At 39.4% G+C, this 14,350-nt stretch overlaps 1 protein-coding gene across 2 annotated transcripts in view; it reads right to left on the bottom strand.

Annotated features, from left to right (window-relative positions):
* The window catches only part of pcdh15a (protocadherin-related 15a), a 212,666-nt gene that overhangs the window by 88,077 nt on the left and 110,239 nt on the right, over positions 1-14,350 (bottom strand). For both annotated transcript variants that reach the window (XM_066678199.1, XM_066678200.1), the window contains exons 19-21: positions 8,191-8,496; positions 4,528-4,752; positions 574-690 (exon numbers count right to left, since the gene is read on the bottom strand). In XM_066678199.1, coding sequence (XP_066534296.1) covers positions 574-690; positions 4,528-4,752; positions 8,191-8,496 — 648 coding nt within the window. The remainder of the gene's footprint in view (positions 1-573; positions 691-4,527; positions 4,753-8,190; positions 8,497-14,350) is intronic.

Below are 14,350 nucleotides of genomic sequence, written 5' to 3' on the forward strand. Positions count from 1 at the left end.
TTGACTACAATATGAAATAGGGCCTTCAAAATGTTTACACATTAATTAGTAAGCTCAGAGGTTATAATTATCATATCAAAGTTATAATATCAATACTCTGATTGAGTGAACATTTCACTTTTCAATCCACATTCTTTCAAAGGCTTTGATTAGTATAATTTCAGTTGTTGCAAATTCTTGAGAGTTTCCTCTTTTAATTAATAGACAAAAGCTTCTTGGGTGCACCCCCTGGTGGAGAATGTTCAGTCTGCTAAATGGGAATGAGTTGTGCACATTTCACACATGCACGGTAATCCGGAAATGTTCAGGTGTTCTGGATATTACCCAGACTTTATCCTGGTAGTAAAGATTTGCATGTGAGAACCAAGTGGGAAACCCAGATTCTCTGGAGTTTCTCCAGAAATTCTCAGAGTTCATGTGTGAAAGAGGCATGGGAGAGTGAATGAGCAAATATAGGCAGTTAGGTAAGGTCTTTTAGAAGAACATCCTAAAAATGACTACCTTGTATTTTATATAGATTTCAGTAGTTAACAGTAACAACACATTAAATCACACATACATGCATCTACTTACAGGAGGGTCCTGGTCAGTTGCCAACACAGTTGCTATAACTGTTCCTTTCTCAGCGTTAGGAGCCACCATGCCTTTATAAACAGCCTGAGTGAAGACTGGAGCAAAGTCATTCATGTCCTGCAAGAAACCACATGCGACAATATAGATCAGTCCCTAACACCTTATAACATCAGTTCTACAGTGAGGAACCCTCTTGGTGGTGAAAGTATATTTTTGAGTGTGTTATCCAGCCTGAATCTGGGTGGGATGTGATGATTAATGAAAGCTAACTGTTTGATGGTCAATGCTTTTTATTCTGTTATTCCCTCAGTTTGGTCTTTCATTAGAGCAGGTGTTATTTTATACACTCTGGGATCATTCTTGGAAAAGTAATCTACAGCAGAAAATAACACCCATTAGGTGTTAGAAGCATAGAGAAATGACCATTCTACATCACGTATGTCTGTCTAATCAGAGTAACAGGGGTAAGGAAAGTGAAGTGTGAATGGTGTTTGGCATAATAATAAGTCCCAGGACTAACAGCACACTTTCTCCATCACCTCTACACGCTGGCTCTCAGCTCTTTCCACACGTCTGCTGATGTGTGTCTGTGTGTGTATGTATCAAACATAGAAATCAGAATCACATTTTATTTACAAGACTGTAAGTAGCAAAATGGCTACCTGTCAACTGCAAAGAGTGATATTAGCAGCTCCAATAACTAGGTAAGTGTTTGTATCCTTTTACCACACCCATGGCCTTTCTGTGTCTTCTTTTGTGAATGACAGCACCACACAGCCATGTAAGCATCGCCATGGTGATACTGGTTACTGAAAATGGGTGATGTTCCAAAGAGAGCTTGTTTATTATATTCCAGCAAACTAGAGGGTGTATTAGCTTTAATGCAGGGAGAGCACAGATCCCACCCAGGCCCCCAACATAGCCCTGCCCCTGGCTCATATTAGGATATAAGGGTGCACAAAGTATAAGTGGAAAGAAAAGGGGAAAAAAATATATGATTAATCATATCAAATCCTAGAAGTTAATTTTTTTATTCATATCATAGCTCTGTCTTACAAACATTTGCAGAGAGGTGTGACAGGTGCTTTTGTAATTGCATTCATACTGAGGGATACTGATTACACATATAACCACACACACAAACACACACACACTTGGTTAGAATCTGAAATATTAAAATACAGAGACAGAGAGAGAGCAGGTGCCAATATATTTCTGATGGAAAAGGAAAACAAAGTGTATGGCAGGTTACACAGAGGGCTAGTGTGTATTTTCTCCTCTTCCTACCCTGCCTTGTTCCCTTTCCTCCACTGTCACACAGGAGAAATGACAGAACAAAGTTTTTTCTTCCTCCAGCAAAACAAAAGCCAGAAAAACTTTACAACAAGCTCAACTATGATGACTCACCTCCACATATCAATGAAATCCAGCCCACTTCAAATGAAGACTCAATCTCATTTTTCTACCCTACCTGTACTGCAGTAAATCTAGCGCTTGGCACACCTTGGTAGAGGCTGAAGGTGAATATAATTGGTTTTCTTGGAGAACAGATTCAGATACAAACTCCTTCCACCCAACGACTCAAGATTCGAGTCACATCAGAAAGAGAGTGTCAGATAGCACAGGATTCATGCTTTTGTTTGCACCAGAACAAACACACCTCAGTTCTCTGCTGCACTGAAAGAGAATGAGAGGAACATGTGGAAGTTTTAGCTTGTAATTCTGCACCACAAGAAAACAGTCAACGTGATCCATCACCAGAAATCTTCATGAGGAGAACAACAACCTTAAAATCCACACGAGGAGCTGAAACACAGCGACGCAGGGACAAGAAAGACGAGACGATTCCCACTTTATCTCTTTGACTGGCTCTCGTGTGGAATTTAGAGAGATAAATTGAATATATCTAAAAACTTCTGAAACCAGCATCAAAGCAAAGAAGGAGGAGCAAAACACTTCAGAAGTCAGCCTGCAAACTGTTTTGTGGAAAGAAAGAGACCACCATTTATTTATTTATTTTGGCATAGTCTCCACTGACCACTGATTGAGGACCACCACAAACCTTGCAGCAACAGATGAGCTATTGTCTCTGACTTTAGACTACATTTGCTAAGTGGACCAAAAAGGTAGGAGTGGACAGTGATTGAATTTAGTGTTTAAAACTCCAGCTGCACTGCTGTGTCTGATCCACTCGTACCAACACACCATACGCTGTTAAAATCAATCAATTAATCAACCAATCAATCAATCAATCAATTGAGATTATTTCCTGACAGGGTTAGGAGCTCGGACATCCGGGAGAGACTCGGAGTGGAGCCGCTGCTCCTCCACGTCGAGAGGAGCCAGTTGAGGTGGTTCGGGCATCTGGTCCGGATGCCTCTTGGACGCCTTCCTGGTGAGGTTTTCCGGGCATATCCAGCGGGGAGGAGGCCCCGGGGCAGACCAAGAACACTGGCCTGGGAACGCCTCGGAGGTCTGGATTTCTTTGCTCCGACTGCTTCCCCCGCGACCCGGACCCGGATAAGCGGTGGATAATGGATGGATGGATGGATGGATGGATTATTTCCTCCAGGAAATCAAAATTACAAGAGTTTATACAGTGAGTAAACTTTAAAATGAGTATAAATGCGTAATTGCTATCAACCTCTAAGAGTGAAAAACATTCACTAAGTAAAAAACATTTTGGGGTGGTGGTTATGAGGATTTGATATGACAGTGACAAAATGCTCTCATGCATATGTTCAAAATGCCTTACAAAACTCAAAATGCAAAATGTTAATTTGCTTAATCTCAAAACAATCAGCCAGTGCCATCAGTTCCAAATCCTGACATATGGGAGAACCCGTGAATAACTTTCTCTCAGTAATTATGTTTCCCGTCTCTCTCTCTCACACACACACACACACACAGCTGTAAACGAGAGGTAGCTAATCCTTCCGTTTTGATCCTATGGCTAATCTTCTTAGATGCTAGCGAGTGTTCCTGCTCAAATCTGGACATAATTGCAGTCACAGAGCTAATGAGTCATTCAAGCCTGGAAAAGCTGAGCCAGTGCTCTTCCAGTGGCATCCCTTCATTTGTCAGTGCTGTCACTGTCACGGAGAAAAGTAGGCAAGAAGAGACTGGCAAGAGTCCAGACAATCGCACCACACACCCAAAAATAAATCTGGCCACACTGTGCCTCACTCTCTCGGCTAATTGAATTTAGAAGAGGAATTTGTGGATACGGCTGGAACCCCATCAACTCTGCCACTATTATTTTACTGATGGTGACAGAAGATGTCTTTATTCCCATAAACAGGGATCATCAGTCATTAAGATTTTAATATCATCAGTAACCCATTATATATATTTCAGAGTATAGGGAAATATTGTATAAGGTAAAGGTGAATATTGCAGAGAGTATAGGAGAATAGCTCAGATAGACTTTAGAGAAGAAAGGAATTTTAATATACTATCCACACTTTGTTGTCTCCATTTAAAACACATTTATTTAATGTTTTCCTAAATCTACATAAAACATTATTTCCTCTCACTTATTTATTATATAACATTTTTATGATACTACATTTCTCATTTTTATTGATGCTATTTTGTTCTTATATTAATATTAATACTACATTTTCTTGTTTGTTATCTTACTTTTGCTGCTGTTAAGGATATTTACTGTGTTCTGTAATTACAACTTATTATTTTTTATACTCTGCCTAATTAACCGCTAATTAAATGCATAATTTTCTCATTTAGAGTTTTTTTTTGTCAAATTTGTTACCTTGGAATATACTCTCCAAATGAACAGCTCCACTTACAGCACCTCTCTTCCAAAGGAGCCACACTCTGCTGAGTTATGTCAGATAAAGTGCAGTGAAGCTGAAGTGCTGCAGTTAAAGAGTGTCCTATACAGGGATAAGAAGCCCAGAGAGAATTCACACTGTATTCAGTCACTGCCCTTACCGTGATCCTCACTAGAACAGTGGCCACTCCAGGAGGCAGGACCCCCTCATGATCCAGTGCCTCCACCTGGAAAGTGTAGTTAGCACCGTCTCCACCCAGGGCCTCAAAGTCCAGAGCCTGCAGCACAGAGAGCGCCCCAGTGACTCTGTTCACTGCAAACAGCTGCCGTGCTGCCTCCGTCCTGATCCTGAACGTTATATTAGAAACCAGATCCGCATCCACCGCCTGCAAACACAGGGACAGGAAGACAGAGAGAGAAAGAGAACATGAGAGTGCGAGAGAAAGGGAGCGAGAGAGAGAGAGAATGAGAGAGAGACAGAGAGAGAGTGTCAGTTTGTTGCCATTTTAAAAAGATAGTTACTTCCAAAACCAGATTTTATAGTTTTCTCTTCATCTTGTGTACAGTCTTAGACATGAACCGGTTCTAGTCTCTCACTTAATGTGCCCAAGGACTGCCTACTACTGCAGGAAAAGACATTTGACTGACATGCAAAAGGACCCATCACATCTGCTACTTTGACATGACGTGTAAAAAGAGAGAATCTTGAACTCACTCTGGACCAATACCAGAGCCAGTATAAAACCATACATGGACGTGCGTATGCATAGATGTACAGACAGCTAATCAGAATGCAGCTTGCCGAATCCTGACAGTGAGGCCAGGTTAATGCACTAAAGGCATCAGACTCACTGTCTACATGTGGGAGGAGCATCTGCGCCTGAGACTAGGACAGTCCCAGACAAAACGCTATAAATGAGTACCCCAGATACTGCAGTACTTTGTATATAATTAAAATAGCAAGTTTATCTTTATTATGATTAAATCTCTGAGAAAATGAATCACAGCTTATAGACTGGAGACCTGATTCTGACTTGCAGAAAATGACTTTTGAACCGTTTTTAAACTCTGGGATGATTTAAGCACGCAGTTTAATGTTAACAATTTCTTGAAATTTCCATTTTTGGTGGAAACTTTTGTTTTTTGGTGTTTTATTTGTTTTAATTCTTAATTAAGGATTTATGAACGGTGCCATAAATAAACTTGCCTTGCCATGCCTTCAGATTCACTAGCAAGTTTTACATTGTTTCTTTGATTTCAACCGCAAAATAAAACTGGCAGAACATGCAATGTGTAATTTACTCTCTGAAGAATTTGTTTTCACATCAAAAAACAACTAAATATGTCTTTTGTCCAGGCGTTTCCAAACTTTTACACACAACTGCTCTCAAGAACAGATTGTTTGTGCACTCTCTCTCTCTCTCTCTCTCTCTCACACACACACACACACACACACACACACACACACACACGCAGAAGAGATATAACTGAGAGTTCCTGGCTCAAAGCCTGGTCCTGATTAGAAAGACTGTGAGTGTGTGACAGGAGAGCAGTAGGGAGGGATCCGAGAGCAGGCAGGGTTCTCAGTGGGTGTGGGAACCTTTCAGGATACACTCTTTGATGTGGGAGGTGCAGGAATTACATCCCAGGCTCATCTCAAAGATTTCCCTAAAAATATATAAATAAAGATGTCAAAAGCCCCAGTAAGAGGCCTATGTGCACACACACACACACACACACACACACACACGCACTTCTTCCTCATCTGCCCTGGATCGACACCTGTCACTGCGGCGCATGCTGCTCTGACACTAGCCCAAGCTGGAAGGGCCTAAAGGTGTCATCTCCACCCAGAGAAAAATACGTCACCATTGCTGTCATCTCCCTTCATCACTGTCCCATTCTGTCCCTGCATGGTGCTCGCTCTCTCTTTCTCTCTCTGTACTTCAACATTAGTTGTTCTCAGTTCTGGACTTGAAGTGCTGCTGCCCAGCAAAGTTTGCTGTTTTCCCAACTTTAATGCACCTGAGAAATTCAGTTTATGGAGAAAGCAGTGCTAGCGAGACACCAGCAGCAAGTGATTGCCAGCTCTGCAGAAAAGCAAGAAATAGTTGTTTGAATACAAGTTGGTTCCTAAAAGATACTGAATTTCAACTGGACATTACACACTTACAACTTTGTTTCCCAATGGTCTGATTTTGTTGTAGTACTATTCAGACAAACTTCCTTTCCTATAAAATAATAATTTAGTATTTCAGGTAATTAGTTTGTTTCTGGCGATGGCAGAATAGAGTAAGACAAGTTTGATATCTGTCTCACTTCAATAAGAACGGCATTTGCATGTGCAGCTCATGTGTGTGTGTGTATATATATATATATATATATATATATATATATTAAGAAATGCATGAATGAATGTGAAGAACCATTTAAAGGTCTTAACATTCTTTATCATTATAAACATATTAGCAAAAATTGTTCTTTATGGAACCAAAAGTGATTTTTTTATGGCATCGCTCAAAGAATCTTTTGTAGCACCTTTATTTTTGAGAGTGCATCTTATTGTTAGGAATAACTGATATGGCTTTTGTCAAAGCAAAATTGGAAAACTGATGGCATAATAAACAGGCTGAGCTTAACAGATCATTTTTATTTCTTAATAAATCCATGCAGCAGAAAAGATTACACTCTATATACAGTTAATTGTACAGGATGTGCAGTGTCTAGAAATAAAACTGATATTCTTTCTAATATGTGCCCAATCTTTATAAACCTTCTAGGATCTAAGAGCACTAAATAATGTAGGCACTTACAACGATGCTTATATTTATGTTTGTAATGTATTTTTTTCCTTTTAATTATTTTCATCTGTGCCCTTTGTTTTAAAGAAACATAAAAATTATCCCTCAGATGTATATCCCACGTAAAATGCTTTTTTAATATTATCTAAAGATATTTGTCTAATTATTAATAGACAAATAGCTTGATAATCACCTGATGAGTTGGGTTAGATGTACTGGGACAAGCAACACTTGAAACTGTAGCAGGCTAGTGGGTCCTCACTAATGGAGTTGAGAAATACTGCCTTAGAATATGGTGCTAATTACATTCTTTGACTTAACGCGGCTGTTGAAATCCCAAGGGTGCTCTTCAGAGCAAACAGTTAAGAGGCACATTTGCACATTTTCTGTGGGGCCTTTTCTGCAAGATAGCTTCCTGCTTTTCCCTATTGAGCCTGTCAAGCATATCATAAACATTTGTCAAATTAAATGAATCCCCCTGGAAATAAGAGACTAGTCTCAGACTCATTTGTGAATTAAAACTCCAGATAGGCACATGAACAGTCAGTTCAGCAGTCTATTGGATTGAGAGCATTCCCTATGAGAGTGCTGCTGAGATGCCTTACAGCCAGGCTCGAGTAAAAGAAGGCTAGTTGCTGTGATATTGCTGGGGGCATTGATGTTACAAACAGCATTTAAGCAGTACACGTCTGTAAGGAGAAAAGCAGGAGGCTGTATAAAACCTCGAACAATTCGTTAACAATAGCTCCTGCTGAAAGGGAACATTTCGCTAGGGTACTTAAAGGAGCTAAAGGCTCTGGATGTTGCAAAAAAAGATTATAAGAAACATGTCAGTTATTAGAATTAATCTGTGGACACCCTCAGCTTACAAAGTGGAGCCAGACTGATAGCTTCAGCACAAATTCCTCGAAGGAAAATCATACCAAGACCAACCCAGCTGATCACTGATAAGACTTTTGACCAAGAGAGCCCACAGTTATCAGACTGGGGAGACCACTGAGCGGTCAGACGTGGTGGACTTACAGTGAGGTGGAGGATGATGGTTCCAGCTGGAGTGTTCTCAGTCACATTGACTGTGTAAAAAGACTGGGAAAACACAGGGCTGTTGTCGTTGATGTCCAGAACCCTGACCAGCAGCGTGAGAGTATTCCGCCGGGGGTCCACCGCCCCATCCGAGGCCTCCACCACTAACTCATACTGGCTCTGGGTTTCTCGGTCCAGTGGCACAGATGTGAAAATGCTGCCATTGGAGTTTATATTGAAGAGGGAAGCATGAGTGAGTAGGCGGTATTGCACCTGACCATTCAGTCCAGCATCTGGATCGGTGGCCTAACAAAAGAAAAAAAAATCGCTGACACACAAACACAGAGTAATTTTGTACATTAAAAAAAGTACAGGTACAGTGATATTCCCTGAAGGTACAGAGAGCTTAAGTGTATCTTCAAAGGTCCAGCGTTCCAGTTGTGTTCCCTAAAGCTACATCACATTCTCTTCTGTAGAAACAAATGTGGACATTTGAAATTTAATATGAATAAATAATTAATACTAAGGGCTAAAGGTACAGGCTACAGAACATGGCACAGTGGATAATGAGAATTCCATTTAATAAAATGGACAGATGCTTAATTGCTGTGAAAATATACACAGTTTCAAAAACACACTTTTGTATTCAAGACAGTCACAGTTTAATTTTTTTCTGTCCAAAACGACCCATCATACCTGGTTTCAAAAGATCAGAGGCTTTATCTGTACAGGCACTTATTCATTAACCAATGAGCATTGCAGTGGAAAACTAAAGCTTCTATTTGAAACACCCACATCGCTCGCTTCTCCACAGGAGGAGGAAATATAAAAGAACACAAATAATGAACATTCAAACCCCAATAACCCCCAAATTGTATTTTAATTCTCATAGTACGCTAGGACATTAAGAACTGAAATGAACCAACAAGCATTTAACAGCAGTCTCTGTGTAAGTGAGGACGGAGAAGAGGTGACAGATAGATGAGTGTGGACATAAGAGCTGTGGGAGGTAGGACAGTTCATACGCTTGACTAGAAGCCTGAGGGGAATGGGAGAATGAGGAAACGAAGGATGACATATGAGCATGATCACAAAAGGTAGCCTCAGTTAGGGACAGGCTGAAGGTATGATTCTACATGAGTTCAGAGTCTTTTCTGTGCTACTGGGAATGACATGGTTAATACATTTTAGGTCCGATGGCAGGTAATGGTAAATTTATTGAATAAGAACAACACATTTTAAACCTTTGATGTATTGTAGTTTATTTCCAGTCATTTTGAGAGTATTTTTATTGTGCCATTTTTCTCAGATTTCACCAGCTGGAGATACATGATTTGGACACTGACAAAAGCTTTTCAGAAAATGGCAGAGTTTGATGATATGATTGGAGTTAGTTACAGTGGAGTGGAAAGTTAAACAACTGTAACAGAGGAGAGAGAATGCAGCGGTTCATCAGCATGCAAACTCTGTATAAGCACACAGCGCTAATAGGTTCAGAAGTGCTGCTGCTAATTCCTCCTTACAATAATTACAGACAGAAAGAAGGGGTGGAAGAAACAGAGAGAGAGAGAGAGAGAGTATAAAGAGAAAAGCCGCTGTTAAGACCAATGTTTCATCTGATTACAACAACAGATGCACCGATAGATGGATAAATGGATAAAGCAGTAGATACACAGATCAACACACAGACAAACAAATAAATTGTATCTGTTACGTAGCACATTTTCCCAAAAGAAAAAACACCTTTCTCCTACATCATTTGATTATAGCCGCTTTCTTTGACCTTGTGCAGAAGTGAGATGAAATATGAACCACCGGAAACTGTCTGAAAATGATTTGGAAACAAATCTCATTACACAGATTACAAATGAACTTTGGGGTCTCCTGAGTGGCGCCTCATCAGATTACAAGTGCAATTTGTGCCAGAATGTTTGAGAGAGGAATATTACATTTTCAGGAGACATTGGTGACAGCGGTGCTCTGAGCGCACATTAGTCCTTCCTCAGCAGTGCTCTCCACGTTGGAAAATCAGACTTTTCTCTACACGTCTCTCTTAGAATTCCCATCTGCCCAATACAAAAAATACAAAATCTGCAGCGTCTTTTACAAAGCTTCAGCCAATCAGGGATGTCCTGCTGTTCTAACAAATTACAACATGGTTTACTAATACAGCGAGTGATGATTGGTGGAAACGCGAGGGTGTTTAATTCTCTCCCACATGCTTTGCTTTCCTTTCCAAAATAGCAGGGTACACCTCAAGCAGTGACATGTGGGTGTTTATTAATGTGATCATATTGCTGTTTAACTGTGACCCTGAAATGGATAAGCGGGAAAGATGATGATGATATTGCTGTTAAATTTGGTTCCGGATTCCCATTACCCCATCAGGAGTTTATTTTAGGGTTTTAGAGTACACCCCTTATCCAAACTTGATTGGTGCCAAACACTTCTGAGCAGAATCTGAGATGATGTTCCCTTACATTTATTGTCTAAGAAAGTGCTTTCTCAATATTTTCAACCAATAAAATGAAACACTGCAGTAATTATGAATTATGAAGCTTGTGAACATCACACAAGGAAGGGAAGTTTAATGGGAGCAGTGCAGTAAACTTAATATGAGTAGCTACATTTATTATACTTTTATACATAAAGAACAGTGTACAATACCAGGTGATTCTCTCTCAATGCATATTATTATTTGATAAGGCTTCAATGTGTGCAAATGTGATTGAGAAGTTGCTGTTAGCAAAGTTGGCGTTATGAACACAGCTGAGTTTTAAAGCTTTGAATGGAACTGTGAATTTTGAAGAGGAAAAAGGCAGAAAAAGCACCCTCCCTGCTTGGCAGTATCACACCACATGATAAGGGGAGACCAACCTAGTAATTGGGAATAAGCAGTAATTAAAAAAGAAGAGAAAACTGGATAAAATTAAATGAAAGTACTCCCTATTCTATGAAGTTAACATTTTGGAAAATCATTTATTCGACAGTGACGATATCACTTATTTTCTCCCCATTTCATATTCAATTTGCCCCACAACAGATGTACTGACAGCGTGAGAGATGAAGATGCGACACTAATCCAGCAGAGGAGGAGAGAGGGATGAGAGAGAGCAGAGGAAATCCCATCAGTGAAGGCAAAAATGAAAAAGGGCTAAAATTAAAGTAACATCAAGGAGCTCTGAGAAATGAAAACATTTCGGTGCTGAAATATACACGCACAGCGAACGGCTTCCCTCGCTTACAAACACTTCGTACAGAAAGGAAATGTGTTTTAAATATCCTGCTAATGTGAGTCGTGACAAGCTTCCACAGCATATGCTGTCTTCAATAATTAACTCTAAATGAATATGTGGAAAGGGAGAGAAACAAAGGCATTGCAGTGTAATTGAGCCCTAAGGTTACTAGAATGTTTGCAGGTTTCATAGACAATGTATTTGTCTGATGCTTTTAAGAAACCTGCTTTTGTTTTTTCATATGCACGCGTACAGTTCCTGCACTCAAACAACCACAACACTGCTGCAGTGTCAGCCATGTAGCCTGAAGTTTAGAGAAGTGGGCTTGAGCTCAAGGGCTTGGGAAAATGGAGGCAAAGGAGTGAAGAAACAGCCCTTCCTTCCACACCATTCAAGGCTGAGGTGCCCTTGAGCAAGACATCGAACCCTGAACTGCTCCCCGGGTACCGAGGGGGCTGCTCGCTGCTCTGTGTGTGTTTGTGTGTGTGTGTGTGTGTGTGTGTGTGTGTGTGTGTGTGTGTGTGCGCTTTATACAGTTAACATCATCAATGACTTTGCTTGAAAGTTCTGTTAAACTTCTGCTAAAACTTGTCCAATTTCAGATGAATATATACATTCTGATATTACAAATATTCAATACTACCAACAACTTGCTGCTCTTGTCTTAACAAAAGGAGAATAAACATCTACTCTGTAAACTGTTTCGTCTTGGCGTAATAGAGAGGGTCTGATCTCTACAATTAGAAAGCACCTCACAGAACTGGCCTGTAACTCACTCATGTAGCTCAGTAGGTGAAGATTTCAGGGAGAAACTACATTGCTCTATTGTAGACTTTATGATATTGTTTCAAAACAAGTTGTATTTGATCAAGTGCAACCCGCTTGACATACTACACCTCTTATTTAGCCATTTAACCATTGCTGGCTTATGATGATAGATTTTTGAATAAAAAGTTCAATAGCTTTTGAACATTTGATGATATTGTTTCAAAACAAGTTGTATTTAATCAAATGCCACTGATCGGCATGACTTTTTGAAGCAATATCATAAAAGATTGAAAAGCTATTGAACTTTTTAATGAAAAATGTATCACCATGGGCCAGTAATGGTTAAATTGACCAAAATAAGAGGTGTAGTATGTCATGTGGGTTGCACTTTATCAAATACAACTTGTTTAGGAACAATATTATGAAAGATTCAAATACTATTTAAATTTATTCTCAAAAACACATTACTTCGGGCCAGTAATGGTTAAATTTACCAACGTAAGAGATGTATAGTGTATGTTATGTGCGTGGTTCGTCAGCTTCGTTTTTACTGTGTAGTGTAGTTTGTAAACGGTCCCTTAGTTCTCGCGGAGATGGTGGCAGCCCATAGTAAACAATATATTTCGTGTTTTTTAAATGGCAAACATTTCTGACATAAACTGAGTTGTAGCTGCTTTTCTTGGATCCCAAGTATACATACTTTGCAAGTATTAAGTCGTTTGCATGCACCGTTTGAGAGCTATTGAAGAAAGAAATCTGAAAATGCGAATATGAAACCAACTTTACCGGAGTGGTTTATAGTGTCGGATGAATTCGAGTTCGACTTCGACCACATTTACACGATACCTCTAAATTTGAGTTTAGCTTATTGCTAGGCTATTGTCATGAATAGTGTTTGTTATTTAGCTAGATACTGTCATAACAGTCACTCATAACGGTGTTTTACCGTGGCGTTGTTCAGCTGTTGTCCACCAGTTATGTCACGGTTACGTTCAAGAATTTCCGTAGCGAACTCGGGTTTTTCCGTCAATTTAATAAAATTGTCAGTTTTAAAGCAAATTAAGCATGATATTTACATTTTCATTCATTTAATTCATTTTAATATGTCAGTAACTAAAATAATGTGAAATATTCATGGAGGTGGTGCTTAGCCTTTAAAGATTTACATTTAAAAATGTAGAGTAGTAGAGCACAAAGTTTCCAAAGCACCATATTTATGAAGCCCTTTGCTAGCTGGTCTCTGTCTGAAATATCCTGTCATGTGTGTGTGTGTGTGTGTGTGTGTGTGTGTGTTCTGATAGAGCTACTGTATTCTGACCTTAGAAAACTAGCTAACATACAGTGCCATCTATGTGACAGTAAAAAGAGAAGGCTCTCCTTTTGTCCTCTTTTTCAAAGGCAGTGACAGTGAAAGGGATGTGGATTTGTAAAATATTGTGTGCAGCATAATATTAATTCATTCCTGTTAGAAGCTAGTTTGCAGTGGCCAGTATTTATGATGGATATTCATTATGAGTTGCTCATAGAAACATGGGAACTGAGACTAAAATAAACATCTATGTACTTCTTCAAAAGGACACAGTGACTGTCTTTGAAAGCCTTTCCAATTTCTGATTAAAGTAGGTCATTTTGACCTTGTCATTCATGACTGTACACATTCAATGATGGAGACATCAAAATGTGCAGTAAACGCGATCTGGCTGTCAAAACAAATGAAGACATGGCATCACAAATGATAGTCCGATGCATCTTTCATTGATTACAGCTCTAACCAAGCAAAGCCTGATTAATCTAAGACACTAATTAAAAATCCTCACTGCTTGACGGGGCGGAACAGAGCTAGTCACCAGAGACAGTCTTTAAGGTGAGTAATGATTCTAATTTACTATGGCTTAATTGGGAAATAATACATGTTCAAGTGCTATTATTCTTTAAAAACTCTTACAGAATTGTCAGGTGAAATAAATACACGAATAATGTAGTCACAACTTTCAAAGTACATCCAAAAAAGCTAAGAAACTTAATAATTCTCCCACTGTGGACTTTAATTAAAGTTAGTCTGAAATCAGTGTGTTTACAAACTGTAGTCCTCATTAAAGTAGACATTTTATGTCAATATCCCTGTCCAAGAACTACAAAACAACACAGGTATCTCC

This window comes from Hoplias malabaricus, chromosome 8, assembly GCF_029633855.1.
Source record: "Hoplias malabaricus isolate fHopMal1 chromosome 8, fHopMal1.hap1, whole genome shotgun sequence".
Classification (NCBI taxonomy): domain Eukaryota; kingdom Metazoa; phylum Chordata; class Actinopteri; order Characiformes; family Erythrinidae; genus Hoplias; species Hoplias malabaricus.